General features: G+C 39.9%; 1 protein-coding gene across 1 annotated transcript; it reads left to right on the forward strand.

The window, feature by feature from the left end:
- Positions 1 to 1785: 1785 nt before the first annotated feature.
- Positions 1786 to 18165, forward strand: ism1 (isthmin 1). Its single transcript, XM_055030204.1, has 6 exons — positions 1786 to 2587; positions 10381 to 10599; positions 14207 to 14447; positions 16547 to 16690; positions 16779 to 16868; positions 17151 to 18165. Exons 1-6 carry the CDS (start codon positions 2450 to 2452, stop codon positions 17666 to 17668), a joined length of 1350 nt encoding a protein of 449 aa, XP_054886179.1. The 5' UTR covers positions 1786 to 2449; the 3' UTR covers positions 17669 to 18165.
- Positions 18166 to 20313: the final 2148 nt, after the last annotated feature.

A 20313-nucleotide genomic window follows, 5' to 3' on the forward strand; every position in this document is an offset into this window, starting at 1 on the left:
ACACAACTACCTAAAACACTATTTTACATTGCATCACTGGTTTCGCTTTCCCTTTTTTTTTTTATAAGTTCATCAAGATTTAAAATTGTCACAATTACATTTATTTATTTTTTTTGCCTCTGAGGAATTAGCTCCAAGCAGGTACTCAACCAAAGTGGCAGGTAATGTCAAGGCAACAAGTTTCAGCATCAGCAGAAGAGTGGCACATGGTTTGTCCTGACATTGAAACATCAGCGAAGCCACACTACTGGTGTCAAGGCCTGCCTGCACCAGCCTCTTTTGAACTTCACATCCAAATTCACTGCACTTATTGTAATGGCATGTAGCTGCAGCTCTGAAGCGGGATCCTCTGCTGCGCCTTTGATGTCCACCACTGTATTCAAGGCAGGCGAACCTGCTCTCTGTTTTCCATTTAGTGTGATATTTTTCTACTTTGGGAGAGGAGTTTTGAAGTGAAGCAGACAAAAGGACTCATTTGCATGTTTTGGACATCTGTTCTGCTTTGAGAACGAAAGACAGAAGGTTGTATTAAAGATCTAAACCTGGAAACTTTAAACTAAGATATGGATTTAATAGATGGTGTGATTTTATTGTTTTTATTTTTCAAAACAAGAAGCTATTTCTGAGTATTATCATGATTTGTTGTTCTTGTTCTCTATTCAATAGTTCAAAACATGACAGATAATAAAGAGTAAGTTATTCAAATCTTGAAAATGTATGTGTATTTATTCTCATATTAATATGTTTACAGGTCCCCATTCATTCTGGAAAAGTGTTTTGAATAAATATGGAAAAAGGAAAAATAATTATGTTACTGTACTGTATTGCCTATCCCACAGTATAACAAAAGTATATACATTCAAACATCCTCACTGCATTTGATATTCCATCCATTTACGTACTTGCCCACCTATCCATCTGTCTATCTATTCAACAACTTATTTTTTATTTCATCTATCCATCCATCTAATAATGTCATCCTCCACATCCACAGTTTAGACTTCCTTCTATCATTTATTTGTGTTTGTCTCTGTCTATTTCTTATTTTGTCAATCCATGCGTCCATCCTCATATTTGTCCATTCGTGTTTATTTATCTGTCATTCTATTCATCCATCCGGGGCAGTTTTTTTGTGTAGGACCGCCCCTGCATGTTTGCTACCAGGAGTTTTGTTCTCCCTCTCGCATCTCATGCTGAATAAGTTCATGGAAACTGTTAAAAGTGCGTCTTCCTCTCCGTGCAGGATCAGTGAACTGAGGCAGCAGCATCCCTGCGAGGTGCATGCTTTAACACCGTGGGCTGTCCTTTCAAGAGGACAATAACTGGCTGAAATCACATTACGCACCATTTGTCTTGCTTAAGCGAAGTGTCACCACTGTTTTCCGCTGCAGCTGCGCACGCGTTAAGCTGAGGCGTAGACCTCCTGGTGCGATCTTAGATGCGCCTACAGGTCCTTTGATTTGGCCCAATAAATTTCAGTTAAGGTGAATAGGGAATAATATTTCACCATGCAAATTTACAGAAAGTGGCGTTTAAAAGCGCATTTTGGTCATTTTAATTCTAGGACTGAAAAGCAAATCGAAGTGGGCGAGCGCTCCTCTTGATCTTTCACCAGAATAAGTGGAAATTAAAGCCAGCTGCACCTCAGTTTGATGAGGAGGGTTCAAAGGGATGAAAGAGTTAATCAGAGGGGAGGGCGCGGGCACATGGAGGGAGGTGTGTGTGTGTATGTGTGTGTGTGTCGGGAGGGTGCCTTGGTATAAAACCAGCTCCACATCGCACAACATCAGCGTGCGTCTGCCCTATTTCTTCCCGCAGGTTTCTTCAACTCTGTGAGGTTAATGCTGACCCTGACTCGGGAGATCTGTCGTTTTTCCTCGGTTCTACCTGTGCCGTTACTCCAAAGGTATTCTCGCTGGACTATGCCGCGCAGAATGCGGACTGTGTAGAAAGTTGCGCAAAGCGGATGAAGTGAGGAAGCGAGGAAAACCTGTGGCATGAGGTTGAAAATGCGGCGAGGAAACGCAGCTGCGAGTTTTCTGAGTTTGGGGATCTGACAAGAGCGGAAAGTACTAATGCTTCATGCTGGATCAGCACCACAGCCATTCACTACAGGCTGGAGTAGTCTCTGAACTCAGCCAAGTCTAAATAAGATTATATGATTAGAAAGCCACGGAGAATTGGTTCAAAAAAAAACCTGGAAACAATTTCATCTCCAGTTCCTCGCATTCTCTGACTGTTTGTCCACCTTTTCGATCGGTTTCCTCCCCGGTTTTTTTCCTTTTTTTTCCCTTTTGCACCTCTGATTCCCGAAGTGGCTCCGAAGTGGTGTTGCGGCTCCTCGTCCCCGGCGGATCCGGAGATTGGAGTCTCTGCACCGGTGGGAGTCGGAGGCGGAGCTGGAGCTCCGGCCACACCGCGGGCTCCAAAGAGCGGCCGCGTCAAGAGGATGGTGCGGCTGGCGGCAGAGCTCCTGCTGCTGCTGGGACTTCTCCTCCTTACCTTACACATCACGGTGCTGCGGAGCAACCCGCTGCCTCAAGGAAATGCTACTGTGAGCCTGGAGCAGGATACAACACTTACAGGGGTGAGTAAGGAAATCTGCTGCCACGAAGGACAAACTCGATGTAATGTCGGTGTTGTACAGGTAACAGCCGAGCCAAGTCTTCAGGGGGCTTTGACTAGGACTTGATTTGGTGGTTTCTCACCACAAAGCCACTTGCAACTCTTGAACCATGCTTGATCTTTATTTCTGTATGCCAGTTTTCAGTGGAGCACGTCCTCTAAATGCAGGACCATGAAAAGTTTTCTTTTGCGTTTTCTGCACTCTGGTTTTAAAGGATTTAGATTGTCAGCAGTTAGTAAGGATTCAGTTTTCAAATGATGAAACTAGTTGTTATGGCACCCTTGACTGCAACATCTGTTATGAAGCCTTTGTGACACCTGCCAGTGAATGTTTGACATCACTGGAGGAACAGATTTGATTCAGCCAGTTTGGATGATTTCAGTTCCATGCTACAACCTCTTACATAACTGACTTTAATGAGCCCACTCCAAAATTTGTTTCTTCTATTTGTTTTTTTGTTTTTTTCCTGGACTTGTTGGTGTGGTTTGGACAATTGTCCAGATGCATAACCCACTTTAGCTTGAGTTTTTACATCACAAATTGATGAATGAATGCAATATTAATAACTACTGTGTATTGCAGTCTTCTGCCCAGGCCCCTCTTGGAAATGAGATCCAGATCTCAACAGGGTTTACCTAGTTAAAGGTAATAATAATATTACTGTAAGGATCATCCAGATTCTGACAGCTGCAAAGTTGCCCCACACCATCACACTTCCACTACTGTGTTTTGTTGTCAATATGATGTTTTTAAAGTGTTGTTTTGGGTTCTTGATTTATTTCTGGAGGGATTTGGGGATTGTGCTGTTACTTCAGGGAAGGTTCACCACACTTCCATGATTTATCTACGGGGGGATATTGACTCCCCTCTGGTGTTCACTTGAAACCCAAATCCTTCAAAAATGATTTTGTAAGCTTTTACAGACTGATCAAATCAATTCTTTTCATTCTTACCTGTACTTGATTTATTTATTTAGTTAGTTTTCATCAGGCTGACATTTTGGTTTTTTTAGTCTACTTCCTGTTGTTGGACAAGTTCTATTGAGGTGATTTCTTGGTTGTACAAGTTTGGTAGTAAAACTGCTATAGAATGGCTAGTAAAATTAAACTCTGTTACAAAAAAAATGCAGTTAGTCACAATAAATTCATTGTCAAATAATGACTTTATTATTTCTTTACTGCTACATTTCAGGTCCAAGTTATTTTGCTTAGGTTTTTTTTCTTATCTTAAATAATTACTCAAAAAACTACATCTTTAACTCTGGAAACATTTCTCTGATTAAAAAAAACAAATTTATCATATACAACAATATGAAAAATTATGACTCATTAAACTTCAAAGACTTCTCTTAATGTTTACAACTGATACATTTGTCAGATTAATTAATCTGACAAATTAATAAGAAACCTGTTATTCACTACTCCAAAACTCTCTGAGGCAATTTAATAATAGTCATTATTTTTAAAGACATCAGACGTTTTGAGTTTTCATTTGAATCAGAATCTAAGTGCTCTTTGCGGCCCTCCGGTGGCTTTTATTTATTTTTATTTATTATGCTTGACTCCACCAAGAAAATCCCAATCAGATCAAAAACTTTGTTTCAAGAGAATCCTTGCCAAACAAGAGAGTCTGGGCCTGGTGACTTTGAGGAGCCACTTAGGTTGCTTATGCTTCTGGCTGGCTCTGTTAGGATAATTAAAGCCTTTGCATACTGAGGAAGGCTCTTGGAGTCCCTGGGGATTGGTGCATTCTCCCAAAAGGGACCCCTAGGAACGATGGCGTACCAGGAGAGGGGTAGAAAATGATCCGGGGTCAGAGATCAGCACCCTTGCCCCACAACAGACACACCTCCTATTGTCAGGCAGTTAAATGCTAGCTGCAGGCACTTCTGTCATCAAGGGCTCATCACTGTCATCCAAACCCTTACTTGATAAGGCAGAGGATCAGGCCTGAGCCCCTGATGGTGCCCCATTTCCTGTTAAGATTCCCTGATGTGTGTTTGGACAGCACTTTGTCATAAACCAAACCTCCACCTTGTTTGGATTTCAGGCAAGGAAAATTGCGTTTGTTGTGTTTGCTATTTATACAAAAAACAATTAACATGCCATGCTGAAAAATATTGGAACATAGGTAAAGAAAATGTCATCACAAGCAATTGTTAAATGATTAACAAGAACATTTAATTAGATGAATTTATAAAAATTTAAATAAATAAATTTCCTTATATGCACCCCTGAAATATATTTAGAACACAGATCACTCAGTGTTGCAGGGAAATAATGTCAAAACCTAAAAACAACATTACAACACTCTACCTGGTTATATAAGCATGCAAAATATTTTCTGTGTCCTGTTTCGACAGGAAACCCCCTGTTCTGGCAATGTTTATGAGAAGGTAGTGGGATCATTTAGTCATGGTTTTTATTTGGATGTTAAAATTTCCATTTGAGTCAAACAGCTGAGTTACTACCAAGAGGTGTTGTGTTTATTTTTGCTTTTTTACCTCACTGATTCTGAGTGCTGATCTGTAGCATTTTTGGGACCAAAACAATGGTCTCTAACATTTCTGTATTAAACTACGGCAGAGGTGTTCAAACCATCTGCTACAAAAGCCAAAACTGTCAATTTCAAAGCAGCAGAGGGCCACAAAGTTGCTTTCTTAATATATATTAAAAAGACAAAAAACTTAGCAATGAGTCAACAATTAACTAAATGGAAAATATTTCAACAAAACAATTAAAGGGGTGTAATATTTGATTTTAAAATGAAAAAAATTCTTCATGTGTGGTGTTAGTGTAAAGAACAGGATATGCGACTTGTTTTTCAAAAACTGGCACGTCCACCTTTGCTGTTGAGCAAAAACCATTTACTACAAAGATGCATTAAAAGCAAAAAATGTGGGTAAAAAATGAGGAGCAGTTTTTTTTATGAATACTGTATTTTACATCCTTTTCAAAATGTGAAATATAACCTTTTTTTTTTTTAAGTGTCTCTGTGTCAACCACTTGGGCTGTTCAACCAGTACTGTGCCATTCTCTAATTGTGGTGCAGAGGCTGAACAAAATCATTTCAGGGCCACAAATGCCCTCTGGCTATTTGGTTGCCCTTGAGCAAGAGGAACTTCTGGAACATTCACTCACATAGGTTATGTCATATATTACCGATATTAAGAGGTGTTGCTGCACTCCATATTCTGAGCAAGTAGGAGCCTAGATAGTAAATGAAAGTGACCTGAGAATAGAACCTTGAGGAACCTCACATGTGATCTTTGTTAACACAGGTTCATTATTGTCAAATGACACAAAATAATCCTGGTCTTCCCTGATGTGCCAAAAAGACAAGAATGAAATCAACACTGAAGTCCAGGATTTACTGAATCAGAAGTTCAACATAAACTTTTACACAATCAATCAGGTTAATTTTTCCTTGGTGTGATAACATCAGTTGTTATCACACATCTGATCAAATTGATGTTTTTTACTCCCCTGTGACCCAGGTCAAAACATGCCATAACAAAATTCAGAAGGGAGACATTTGTCAGCATGACACCACTTGAAACATGTCTAATGGCTTAGCAGCCCATTTTAACAGCAACATCAAGCAGACATACTTCAACAAAGCCATAAATCCACACCAAAGACTTATGAGGGGTTTGGGATCAACAGGCTTCTTTAGAAAGTGTCAAAAGGTATAGTTCAAGAATTTTAAAGTGAGGGTGTGTTAAAGGCTCATAAGCAGCTCCCACTTTACTTGTAACAGATAATACTGTTGGTGTTTTATTTGTAAAAATCTATATTAGTAGCCAATAATTATTGTTAAATTATTTCCAGTTAGATTAACTGTTATCTCAAAGTAGTTAAAATCAAAATATCAGTATTTTCTCTGGAGTCGAATGGCATTCCAGCCATGCTCCCTCCTGACCATCCGTTAGCGGTGCCTGACATGCTTTACATGTTCTGTTCTTCATGCATGTTTCACACAAGATAATTTCTGGTGGCTCCTTGTCTCCTAACTACAATTCCCATGTAGTCATAAAATTCAATGCAAATGTGACAGGAGTTTATAAAATGGCATTGCTTTAAAACTGCTGTGATCCTCTTGAGTTTGGAATATTTTTAAGACAGCACTTTGGATATAAACTTTTAAAGAACCAAGCAGTTTGTTTTAATGCACAAATGTTTTAGCAGCTTTCTTAGTTTTTCATGCAAGTAATTACAGTGATAAAGTAATTCTAAAAATACAATAGTATGTTTTGCTTGTTCTTTTTAAAAAGAAAATGAATCATCGTCTTTTCAAAGGGCATATGTGTTTTATTTTGAATGATTAAAAATAGCATGTAACATTTTTGGCTCTAAATGAGTTTTATTTAGCAGAATAATGGGCAAAAATGTCTCTTAGGGTTGTAAAAGTCGCAGATCGTTGATTAAGTCAAATTATTTTATCTTAATACTATCTCACCTTATTTTACCACCCATTAAATATTATTACATGATCAACTGGGTCAAACGCATAACTACAATCCAGACAAAACAAAATAGTTTTTCTAGATATTATATATTTTAAAATGTTCACTTAATTTAAACTTTTACAGTTTCTGTACCATGTGTTGTATGTTTTCAGTGTGATAACATCCGTTCTCTTTATGGTAAACTAAAAGTATGTCTGCTTGTTCAAACTGCTGTTTTCAGTGCTTCCTCTATGATTCAGGTGAGGGCGTGCCTCAACAGGAAAACACTTGTCAGCATGACACCACTTGAGACATGTCTAATGCCTTAGCTGCCCATTTTAACAAGAGCATCATGCAGACGTACAGTCACAGTGCTCGAGGCGCTGCATGGCCCCCATGTTCAGACACTGAGTCTTCAATGCGGCTGCCCTGGGTTCAGTTGTTGGTTTGCACGGCTTCCCCTTCCCTCTTGTTAAAGCTTTGAATTTTACCAAAGCTTACAAACAATATTGTTTGTAAGTCTTAAACATCCTTCAATTGCCAAAGTATTTCAAATGTTCATCCCATGTAGCAGATAATTATGTATCCTTCTTGGAAGAGTTTCTGCTCAAATAAAAATTAAAACATGTCAGGTATGTTTTTTTCTTTTTTTTTTTTTTTTTTTTTTTCATTTTTACAGCTAATGACTGAGGTGCACATTTTCAAGTCTGTGTTTTCCTGGATGTTAGGCCATACAAAGCTGAGGAGGTATTCCAGGAATTTATTGAATATTTGTCGTCCAGCCAAATGTTGAATTGGATGAGCAGGAAGAGGAGCAGCGGGGAGTATATTCTGAGAAATCAAAGGAGGGATTCTGAACTCTTCATCCCAAGTTCATCACCCCACATTTCAATTATCCTAGATATTCCTTCAGCAGTGAAAAAATGAAACAAACTTTGAATTTCTTTATTCTTTTTTTTGCACATAAAGTATAGATTAGTTTCACTGATTCCTAATGAAAAGAAGTGATGTCATTCTGCAGCCATGCTTGTCACAGCTCAGGTGTCAAATTAATAAAAGTGCGGTAAGAAATAATTTACTTTAGCTTATTGATGTCCTCTCTTGTCAAAGGTTACTTTAAACTACTTTAAACTTTAGTTTCATTTGCATCCACGTTTTAGACGTGTGAGACGGGAAGGAAGATTTTTTTTTTTCTCTCTGTCTCTCTCTCTCTCCACCACTGCTGAAAACCATGTGGTAGTACCATGTAGACTGCCTTAATTTCCTGCCAGTTCCCTGGGGGAGGGGGGAAGATCTGAGTGACTCCCAATTGAAAAAAGAAGAAGAAGAGATACTGTGAGGGAAGAAAGAAGGTGGCTTGTGTACAACAAGTGTTCATTCACGCCTTTTGGGAGTTGGGGTTTGGGGGGGACTGAGACATCCTGGGAGGCCCCAGATGAGCGGACGGTTGGTGTGCCACTTTTGATCTCCAAATGAAAGGATGCTCCTCAACAGATGAGCAATAGGAACAATAAAGTAGCATGCTGTCAAAGCTGCTTGATATTTAACATTTAAATGGGTTTCTCCTCTGCTTGTTTTTATAGATAAGGTTGTGTTTGAGAGCAAAATGATAAAAGGTTTGTTTTTTATGAACGTGTTTCAAATTCCTCTGAAAACAACTTTGGAGGACAGGTGAATAATCTGCTAAAAAACAACCCAAAAAAACATTAATTTCTTAGACTCATATTTGCTAAAACATGAGTCTAAGACTCCTGATATTTGTCATAGCAGGTATTAATAATCTGCTCTGTTAAAATAAATATCCATTCATTATGCTGTTAAATATTGATAGTGGCCCCTGCTGAAACAAACTACACCTGCTTTTGTATTACACCGCTGTATGTTTGCATTTACGTTGTGATTAAACCTGTGAATGCTCCGTCTCGGTTGCTCCCTCAGCGGAGCTCAGTTACAGCCAGCGAGTGAAATCTGAAGACTGGGAACATGAAAGGCAGGGTTATCACATGGGCATCTCAAAGTCCAAGTACTTTTGTTTGAAGCAGGGAGAGCTCTGTAATGTTCACGTAAAGAGCAGATTGCTGAACCATAAATTGGGCTCCCAAAATCGTTTTATTTTCTTTTACAGAGCCCATAGCCATAAGTGTCTGGTTTTGGAAACAACACTGCTAGGGTTTTAACTGGATTCAGTTTTATTATTTCTTTTCCCACAAATATTATAATTTTGTGCATCGATCCTCATACGTAAATCATTCCATTATCCAGAAAAAAGCTAAATTCTTTACTAAGAGGTTACAGAAAAATCCATGTTTCTTTCTTTAAATGAATCATTCTAAGAACACGCAGCAGGAATTCTTTAACGATTTGTCACATTTAAGTTAATCTAAAAAAAGCAATGCAGCTGCTTTCTCCTCAACAGAAGTTAAATGTACATTTATAATCCCAGCTCCCTTGCTGTGCAGCTCCATTTACAGCGTCCGTTTTGCCCCAGAGTGCACCTTGGCTCCACACAAACAGCTCCAGTGGGGGCTTTTATGCCCACCACAATGTGGCTGGGCTGACACTTTGTCTGTGACAGGCCACCGCAACCGTGCAGCACCGCTTCCATATTCTCAGGCCTTGGTCTGGCCACAAAAACACTGGGAAGGGAAGAAAAGGAAAAAAGAAAAACAAGAAACATGATTGATGCCTTGCTTTGATCTTATTTTCTGCCACCCCAGAATGGATGATTGCAGACTACTTATGGCTGTCTGTCCAATTTAGGAATAATTGTTCCTTCTGTGCATACCTGATCGAGGACATATGCCTCAGCTGTCATTATGGGATGGATTTACAACACCCTGTCAGAAGACCAAATGTTTTTCTGTCTTCAAGAAGGCAGATGTAATTATTTTGCAATGTTTGCTTAGGTTTTTCTGTATAGCAGAGAAGGAAAACCATCACTCTTACATAGCTCTTTTTTTAGACAGTAATACAGCTGTACATGCTTTCTATGTACACAACATATTACTATGGTAAAATTGCAGCATATTTAGTCAGGATAGAAAAAGGAAAAATACATAGTAAGGAAGTACATAGTACCTAAATGCATGATCAGAATAGATTTGATTTTGATTGAAGCAGACAGTTCATCTGTCTGGGTTGAGAGTCAAACTCACATAAAATCAAATATTCATCCAATGTTGCTGTGTAAAAGAAAAATGTGGCGGTCTTTGTTCTTAAATGACAAAAATAAGGAATTAAATATATTCTACATGTATTCAAATATATTTCAATTGTATACATATTTTTGTTTCTTTCTTTTCTTCAGCCAAACACCTTAAATGCAAGAAGTAGGTCATTCGCCCAGCTGGCTCCTGAAGACCGGAGGACTGGTTCAGAGCACCGGCCAGCCCATCAGCCTGCAACGCTACCCTGGGTGCAGGGCAGCAATGTACACAAGGATGGTCCTGGGGCTTTCCTCCTGGATCTGCATAACTTTCCGGACCTCTCCAAAGCTGATATCAATGGACAGAACCCCAATATCCAGGTGAACATGTGTGTCTGTGCAAAGTGTTTGATGCACTTTGATGCTTTTCTTCACTTCAAGGGGCACGCTAGGATTTTTGTAGTGAGGCTCTTAATGAGCAGTTAATGTCCTGCCTGCAGTAGATAACTCTCTTGAACGTGTTCATTCAGCAATAAAAGCAGAAGCATTGATCCCAGAGTTTTAAATCAGCAGCTAGTTTAAGAGCAACCAAGAAAAAACTAGACTTCTACAACTCTAATCTAAAAAATGTCATAAATCAAAATACATTTTTAAAACAATTTGCATCTATTGCATATTTACATAGAAACTGTTCAATATGTACACAGGAAATTGTGAGAAGGTGGTGCAGCACCAATAATTTTCCAATGTCAAACGTAATGAGAATAGAACGTCCCTCAATCAGATTTTACTTGACATTTGTGTATTTTTATATCCAGACTGCTCTGATTAGTTTTTTGTGGAAAACTAAAGCAAATGGCTATACCAAAATACCTTAATAGCAGTTTATGCAACTTCAATGTATTTTCACATAGGCGTTAGGTGATTACTAACACTTTACTACAATTTACATTTACAATGGCCGGAGGTTGCCCTCCACAATGATCATCTTGTTTGAAACATGAACTGCGGATGTAGCATATAAACCATTTTGGGTCAGTGAGACAAAAGTTTTCACTAACCACTAATATTTTTGTGAGGTGGTCTTGGAGCCTTACGCCCCTTTTATATGGTCTGAAATCAAAATGGATTTCAGAGACATTAAAACTATTACAGTCAAAAACCTCATGGTGATGTATTGGAGTGCAGATTTTTTTTGTTTTTTATCCCTTTCAGCTATCATGACTGCATTGGATGTTTTTTTTCCACGAAAAGTGATGATTGTAGGAGAAAAAGCATCACCAAATTGTGAAATGCATTCTAAGCATGGAACATAACCTGTATTCTAGTCAAAGTATCTACCTTGTAAAAAATTAAAGAAGGGTAAAAATCAATAAATTTCACTTTAACTGCTACAAATTCACTTTATTCCCAGAGGCCAAAGCTAACAGATTGTCCTAGCAGATTTTCTTCATCTCTAAAATGCTAAATAACTTGGGTATCCTGTTTAAGGAGCCTTAAAACCATGGCTATGTTGACCCCAAGTTGTTATTAACACATAATCTTTAAATTATTTACTCTGTGGTAGATGTGGTGCACCGCCAATGACCATTCCAATTTAAAGTGAGGTTGTGTAAAGGTCAATATAACAGTATTTACTCAAACCACTTTTATATTTTTAGAATTTACTTTATCTTGGTGAAAACTTCTAAACTGTCATCATGTTTGCATTGGGCAGGTATTTACACAGAGGATTGATTGTTTACACAGGGAAGTGAGCTAGGATGTGGTGCGCCACTAATGATCTTCCTGTGTGAAACAAACACTAACAATCATGTACAGATCTTGAGATCAGAGAAAGTATCTAAACAAAAGTAAAACAAAAAATATTGTAGCAGTCTCTCAACTCTGGTGTACATTTTCTCTGTAAATAATCACTGGATTAATGCAAATAATACAACAGCCCACATACCGTGTTGGGTTTTTTAAACAGGAGTGTACAACAAATAAGTACCCCCCCAAACCCTGATTTGCTGGGGGGTGCAAATCAGTACCAGAGGACAAGAATCATGCTCATAGGTTGGCTGCTTTGCATGTAAAGTAACATAGGCATCTGAGCTTTTAAATATTTTTTTTATTTGCTCTATGTAAAGCATTAATGAATATGTTGATCTTCCATAAATAATTTGAAGCTGCGTTCCACTGGAAAAAAATTTGTGAATGCTGAACTGCAAATATAGGCGATACACCTGAGACGCATTGTGTATCAGATCATCTCATGAGCTCTGTGTTGCAGATGGTGCCTTAAAACAGCATTAGTCCTTTTTAGTCTTGAGCCCTCTTGGATTACACATTAGCTTTAGGTACCAGGTCCAGCTAATTTGGATTTATGATATGAATTAAAGTAACAAGAAGATTATCTACTGCAGGTAAGATGTTAACTCTTTATAACCTTTGAATTTAAAAGTGCCCCTCTAAACTATGGCAATGGAACAATGAAGGAAAAGAGGTAACAGGAAGGAGAACAGTTTGGTGCACATTGTTGCACCCTTTTCTTCTTCCTTCTCCATCCTTCTCTTCTACCCTTGCCCCTTTTCACACTTCCTGGATCCCAGTAAAGCGTAGGAGAGACTCCACGTCAATCATGCTGACAGCTGAAAGGCAGAGACTAACCAACAGAGCGTCACTGCTGCACTAACCCATGTGCCGGAAGATGGATGGTAGCCTTATGTAAATGTGTGGCAGGCCCTTGGTCATAAATCCCTCAGTGAAGCAGATGGTTGAATAACGGCTGCCATGTTTAAATCATTCTCCTGTCTAATCCACCAAAGGGGGCTCTTTGCATTTCTGAGGGCATCATTGCTAAATATGAGCATGAACAAAGTGTATTAACATCTCAAGATGTGGGAAGAGAGAAAGCAACCAATTGAGCAAGGGCGTGAGGCTGTGGGAGCAAGGCAGGAGGAGGAGGGGGTGTCTTTGATCCTGGGATTCATCTGGCTTTCATGGTCTGGAGGAGGCCGAGTAGCCCTTTGAACTCTGTGTTTAGGTGGAGAGAGCCAGAGAGGTGGGAGGGCAGGGGTGGTGTCCCCCCCCCTCTTCATATGGGAGGCACATGTGTTAGGACAGAAAGGGGGAGGGAGTGATGTTGTGTGCTGGGGCGACAGAAACGGCCCCCCTATTGCATCCGATATTATCATTTGTATCTTTAAGAGGAATATATATCAATTTTAGACAAAAAACATAAAAATCTTAAATGTTAAGCAAAAATTAGTTGGCTTTTCTGGTAGTTTTTGGCATCATTCTGAAACTCTTTTTACTGAAACTGAAAGAACCATTTAGTTCATGGCCACCAAAACAAGAAAACACCCCCATATGTGAGAATAATAGTACCTTCTTGAAGTATGCCACTGTATGGCTGGAGACAAAAAACAAATTGTTTGCATAAAAAACAGCTTTGACTGGAATATGTAAGACGAATGCTTAATGGTGACAGTAAAAAGGATTCGACGAGTGCTTTAGCCAAAATCATCAGCAAAAGAAAAGGTGACTGAATCTGAAGAAGTAAACACAGGGAGGGATAAATGTCTGCTGGAAACGTGTTTTTTTTTACCTTATGCGTATGAAACAACTGAAATTGTGGATGGGGGCACACTATTCCTCTAGGAAGATAATTGGGACCTGTGCTTGTTTTCTTTCTCAGTGTGTGAGCCAAATGAATGAGAACATTTGACAGCAGATGCTCTTTCACTGTTTTGACTTCACTTGCAACCACTGCAGGTGTAGCATTAATTTCAATTGACTTTTCAGGGACAAACAACTTGTTTTAAGAAAGTCAAGGGTAAGTTGTGTGAGAAATAGTGTCCTTGGAAATGTTTTGATAGCTATACACATTGTCATCACTTATCAACTTTTGGCTTCCCTGTGCTCACTTGTATTTAATCTAATCTTTCAAGTTCATGACATGACAATGAATATGACTATCATGAGCTATCATTTATCTCTACAGGTGACCATTGAAGTGGTGGATGGACTAGAAGGCCATGAACCTGAGAGGGGACTTCGCAAGGAAAGCAAGCCCAACTGGGCCTCCCCCAACTGGAGAAACTGGTGGCCTCACACCTCCTCTTCATCCTCTCATCAAACGGAAGAGCATGATCGCTCCTATGGGAGAAAAACGGAGGACAGCAACTTTCTCAGGCCACCATCAGACTGGGACAGGAGAGGAAGCAAAGCTCAAACTGAATATGGTGAGACTGACAGCAGGGTGTGGGTATTTGTTTGTGTTTGCATGATATGTCATCGGCTCCAACGGGGCTCTTATTTGAGCACTGCTTCCCATATGGCTGCAGTCTGATGTGGAATCTGTAATTTGCAGATTTACTGATTTAAGCTGTCAGAATAATAAGGGCAGTCATCCTAGGCAAGCCTTGATTGAAGCCCTAACGCATTTTTATGGGACAGATTCCGCTGTGGTGCAAAGCGAGCTGCGTCGTTGCATCAAAGTTCAGACACAGTCAAGGAGCTGGAAGCACCATTAGGGCCTCTTAGGGACTTGAACCACGCTCTCCAAAAGCAAACCCCACAGATAAATCTGCCGTGAAAGAATTTATGCTTACTGTCATACAGTGCGGCCCGTGTTGAAGCATGCCCGAACCAAGGCAGTCAAAGAGGAATTTCTGTGTCGTTTTATTCACTTGCACTGGGGTGTTTGGTGAAAAGATGTTTGATATTTAGGAAACCATAACCCCTGTTAAATGCCTCTAGGAAGATAATTGGGACTATCGCTGCGGTCATCTCCATCATTCTTCCTGTATTTCACACCACAGTAATGGACATGAAATATTTTATCTGCATTACTGACAGTCTTAAAGTTAATGATCCACCGATGGAACAATTATTCAACTGATGTGTGGCCTGAGAATTTTTGTTTTCTTCCTGAATTCAGATTTTTGTCTTAACCTAATATGGCTAATGTGGTTTGAATGCGCATGCTGAAGGGCAGATGGAGGATATATAGCGTGGTTTGAGCGCCTGCCAGAAATACTTGCATCCCAAAATGGCCACATTAATGCTTCTCTCTGAATGGCTTTTCAAACGTGGATCAGTGTGTGTGGCAGATTGACAGAGATGGTGGGACGAGGTGACCCTCATGTTACTGCTTCTCTGCTTGCATTTGCTGTTATTTCACTTTGAATTTTGAAATTAAGGAGTCAAACATACAGATGTTCAATTTGAAAGCTAAAATTTGTCAACAAACCTTTGTTAGAAAGCTTTTGTGCATTTTCTCATACTAAACCCATACATACAAATATATTTTATTGGGATTCTGTATAAAAAACATACAGGACATCTGAAAAGTTTTGCATATGTTTGGATGGAAATTATCAATAATGTAACTATCCATTTGAATAATTGAATAGGATCTGATTTAAACTTATTTAGCTGGCTGTATTGTTACTATCCTTTGCCTGTGACGAACTCTGAATAACATTTTGCAGCAATATTATGAAAGAGTATCTTTTAAAAACGGAACTTGGCAGAAACAGTAGAACTTCCCTAGTTTTCTAGTTTAAAGCTCCTAACAGATTTTCTTTGAGGACAGCTCTGATTTTTTATCTCTTTTACTCTTCCCATGAATTTTGACCAATTTAACTGTCCCTGGTGAAAAAAGCATTCCCAAATGTTGGTTTTCCACCGCACATAGCATTTGGCATGTAGATTAAAAAAGTTTTGTTTGGTCTCATTTGCCAAGAGAACCTTCTGCACATTTGTTGAGTTCATGCGGCAAACTATAAATGATACTACTTCTGACTTTCCTCCAACAATGATTCCTTCTTGCTATTCTTGAATAAGGGTCAGTTTTGTGGAATACATGACTAGTGTACAAGTTGTACAAAGTTACCATTGACCTCCGACTTCTACCTACACCAGCCCAAGTTCAGGCAGCCATGTCATGATAAGTTTGCATTTTTTCCAATTGACAAGAGCTTTTTGAGATGTCTAAAGTTTGGAATATTGTTTTTATGGCTCAACCCAGCTTTAGGTTTCTCCACATTATCTCTAACCTTTGTTAGTAATGTAGTCTATTTAGTAATGTAGTGATGAAGGAAGGTTTTACACTAGATTTGATAAAAGAATAGTGAGGTTAAAAAGGAAGCAGTAAAATGAATGCCACATGTATTACTGTCCTTCTGCTACTTTGTGCAAAATACATTGAAGTATGCTTTTATAATACTATAAATTGTGAAAAATACATACATGAACATTGTTGAAGTGCACTGTAATTCTAGGATTTTGTCTCCATTTGAGCTAAAAATCTTACTGTCTTTCCTTTCTCTGATCCAAGACTACATGGATGGTGAAGGAGACTGGAGCAGCTGGTCAGCATGCAGTGTCACCTGTGGAAACGGCAACCAGAAGAGAACCAGGTCCTGTGGTTATGCCTGTACGGCCACAGAGTCCCGGACTTGCGATATGCCCAATTGTCCAGGTAATCTCTGTTTTTATTCTTGTAAGGAGCAAAACAAAACCCACTTATTCATAGTCGCTCATTCTTCATTCCATCCTTGTCCCTTAAGGTTTTGAAGATGCCTTCAAGACAGCAGCTACTGAAGTGAGCCTGCTGGCTGGGAAAAATGAATTCAATGCCACAGAGCTCTTTGGTGTTGGTAAGATTTTGTCCGTTTACTTTTCTTCTCCATCCCATCCTACTTATAGATGCGACTGCTTTAAGGCAGATAATTCTCCTGTACACATTTATTATGCTTCCATTTAACACCATTACTGTGAAAGTGCTGCAGGGCATGAATGTCACAGCTTTCATCTTTCCACTTTTTATCCCAATGTTCCTAAAGTCTTCAGTAAAACCACACGCTTATGGAAAAAGCTACTCCTGCTCACACTTCTGAATTTCAACTTTAATGTTGGCCACCAAACATTATTTCTTCCAGACACAGACAGCTGTGAGCGATGGATGAACTGCAAGAGTGAGTTCTTGAAGAAGTACATGACGAAAGTGGCTAACGACCTTCCCAGCTGCCCCTGCTCTTACCCGACTGAGGTGGCGTACAGCACGGCGGACGTGCACGACCCCCTCACACGGCGCGATTTCCGCTGGAAAGACGCCAGCGGGCCGAAAGAGAAGCTGGAGATCTACAAGCCTACGGCCCGTTACTGCATCCGCTCCATGCTGACCCTGGAGTCGACCACGCTGGCCGCGCAGCACTGTTGCTACGACGACAGCATGAAGCTCATCACCCGCGGCAAAGGGGCCGGCACGCCCAACCTCATCAGCACAGAGTTTTCCGCAGACCTGCACTACAAGGTGGACATCCTGCCCTGGATCATCTGCAAAGGAGACTGGAGCCGCTACAACCAGGCCAGGCCGCCAAACAATGGCCAGAAGTGTCCAGAAAATCCTCAGGATGAGGATTATTACAAACAGTTTGAAGAAGCAAGGGAGTTCTAGCCCACTGTGCAGTTCAAACTAGACTCAGAGACTCATGCATCCTCACAAGAAGCACACTTGTCATAAACCTGTCATCCATTTTTCTGCTTTGGTGACAAGTTCCATTTTTAAAAGATACTCTTATACAATATTGCTGCAAAATGTGGTCACAAAAAGGGAAAAATGTCTTTATTTTTTAAAAAGGGAAAGTTACCATTAAAGAAGTGTCAGGTTAGACCGTGTCCAAGTTTGTCTCTGTCGATGTTGCAGTGATAGAGTAATGAGACGCCCTCTCCCAGGAATGTGTTGGTCAGAAGGGGGCCAAGGAACAGAGCGGCTCAATTTTAATAATTTTCTGTGCAGGTTTTATCCATGTAAGCTTGTGGGTATGAATATTTAGCATGCACATTTCTTTTTTGTTAATTTACCTCTGTAATATTCTGTCTGTGAGGCAGTTCATTGTAAAAAGCCTGCATTAGTTTTGTAAAGTATTTATTAAAGTGTAGCTGTGATTGTGATGGGTGTCTGTGCATTACACTTCTTCTACTCTGACAAGCCCAAACTTCAAACTATTATATTGGGATGTAATATTAAGGGCAAAACACGGCTTCAGTGCAGATTAAATATAGGCAGCCTGCAATCATAGATTCTTATTTGGATTTAGGTCTGGACTTTGACTAGTACACTCCATCAAATGAATATGCATTGCTCCAACCCAATGGTGAACATTGGGTTCAACCTCAATGAGCAGTATCCTGCTTGCTTATCCTGCTGAAATGTGAACTTTTATTTTGCAACCTCTAAAAGGTTTTCTTGGCGTTTCCCATGTTTTTGTTCCATTCAGCTTTCTGTTAATTCTGACTCCGCTTTCACTCCTCCTGAAGAAAAGAGGTTCACAACATGATTTTGTGCAGTGTTTAATTAGACACAAGTGGACTCTGTTAAGTGACTTCTGAATGCAAATAGTGGCCTTTATTCATTAATAGCTGGCCAGGAAAAAAAGGAGTCTGAGAGGGGGAAGATATGATGTAAATGTATCAACTGAATCGAATCGGGGTTGTGTGCCAGCTCTACCACTCAGACATGTGGAGCCCCAGGGGATTTTATTAAGTGGTATTAGAATAGAAGGACGTAAATGTGGACACTTTCTAGGTGTTTATGTGATGAAAAAAAAGAAACTGTTGATCCTTTTCCTGACATTTTCCCCTAATTATTCACTAATTTGTGTTGTTCTGCCACATAAAATCCCAATAAAACACACTGAGGTTTGTGGTTCCAAAGTGACAAAATGTAAAAAAGTTCAAGTGGTTTGAATACATTGAGACACTGACAAAAACTAAACCGGAGCTTTGTCTCTAGTTCATACCTCACCGTCACCAACAGAACGTGGAGGACGCAAGAAATAAACGTTCAGAGAAACATTTGAGTAAGAAATGTCTAAAAAAAAAGCAAATGTGCAAAGTGTACTGTCATTTTCCCACATCTTCATCAGTTGCCCCTAAATTTCTGTCCTGCTGCCAAACAAAAAAAAAATCATCTCCAGGAACAGAAAAAAAAAAAAAAAATCTCATCTAATCAATTACACTCCTCCACAGAGTTAAGCCAGTGCACAAGACTTCCATTAGTTCCATCCAGAGTGGCTGTCAGGCCAGGCCTTTTGATGGGGCTGTGATATTTCTTCAGAGGGTGAGGAGAGTAAGGTTCCTTTGAATGCGACTCAGATTCTTTCTTTGGCATGTATCCTCACATTCCTGAGTAATTTCTCAGTGTACACACACTCCCACACATACACATTCACTGCTGCTTGTCCGTAGCAGGGGGCGGAGGACCTCTGACCGTTCCCTCTCCGCTGAGTGCTGCAGTCATTGTCACACAGAGAAAGCCATTCATGATGCCCTCATTCCTGCAGTCTCGTGTGCTGCACAGCTGGCCGGGTGCAGGGGCTTGTCTTCATAAAGCAGCAGGCCCCGGCACGTTACACACCCCGAGGCGCTCTCTTTGCAACCACCTAGTTGTTTCTCTGTTCATGGAAAACTCCACGGGCATCGTCCGACCCATTTATCCGCGTCTCTGCTTTTTCTCAACGTGTTCACTGAAAAAAAATTGAACAAGAAGTTTGCTTAATCTTCTGTCAGTCCCCCGAGTTAAAGCGTGGTTTATTGCAGAGATTAAAGAGAGCAGCGTGGATCGTTATCTTGGCGTGGCGTCTGCAGAGCAGGTTTAGAGATCAAAGCGAGGTGTTCACCTTTTATTTTGTAACATTAGCGCCAAGTTCAAATTGACGGCATACCTTCCACTCCACCACGTCTCTCCCACCCCCACTCAGATTCTCCCCTCCAGGCAGCCTCTCTCCTTGTGGCTCCAGAGCAGGCAGTTACTCGTATGCACGCCGCACACCCCTGCGACTGCTGCTGTGATTATTGTGCAAAGGAACCGATAGGAACACAGATAAAAACAATAATTTGTTCAGATTCAAGCTCTGCATTAATAAGTGTAAAAAATAAGCAATCGGATAGTAGGATGGACATTTTATTAGAAATATTTCATACATTACAAAATATGGGTTTGATAGTTCATTTTGTTTGGGTTTCAGCACATATTGGAGTAGAAGGAAACGAGAGGGCAGATAAAGTAGCAAAGGGGGCAATTCAAAATAGTTAAAACAA

This window comes from Poeciliopsis prolifica, unplaced genomic scaffold (genome assembly GCF_027474105.1).
Source record: "Poeciliopsis prolifica strain line A6 unplaced genomic scaffold, Auburn_PproV2 SCAFFOLD005, whole genome shotgun sequence".
NCBI lineage: Eukaryota > Metazoa > Chordata > Actinopteri > Cyprinodontiformes > Poeciliidae > Poeciliopsis > Poeciliopsis prolifica.

Coding starts and splice junctions, on each gene's coding strand:
- ism1 (XM_055030204.1), top strand. CDS start 2,450: ATGGTGCGGCTGGCGGCAGAGCTCCTGCTGCTGCTGGGACTTCTCCTC. Junction 2,588..10,380: donor AGGATACAACACTTACAGGG/GTGAGTAAGGAA, acceptor TCTTTTCTTCAG/CCAAACACCTTAAATGCAAG. Junction 10,600..14,206: donor GACAGAACCCCAATATCCAG/GTGAACATGTGT, acceptor TTATCTCTACAG/GTGACCATTGAAGTGGTGGA.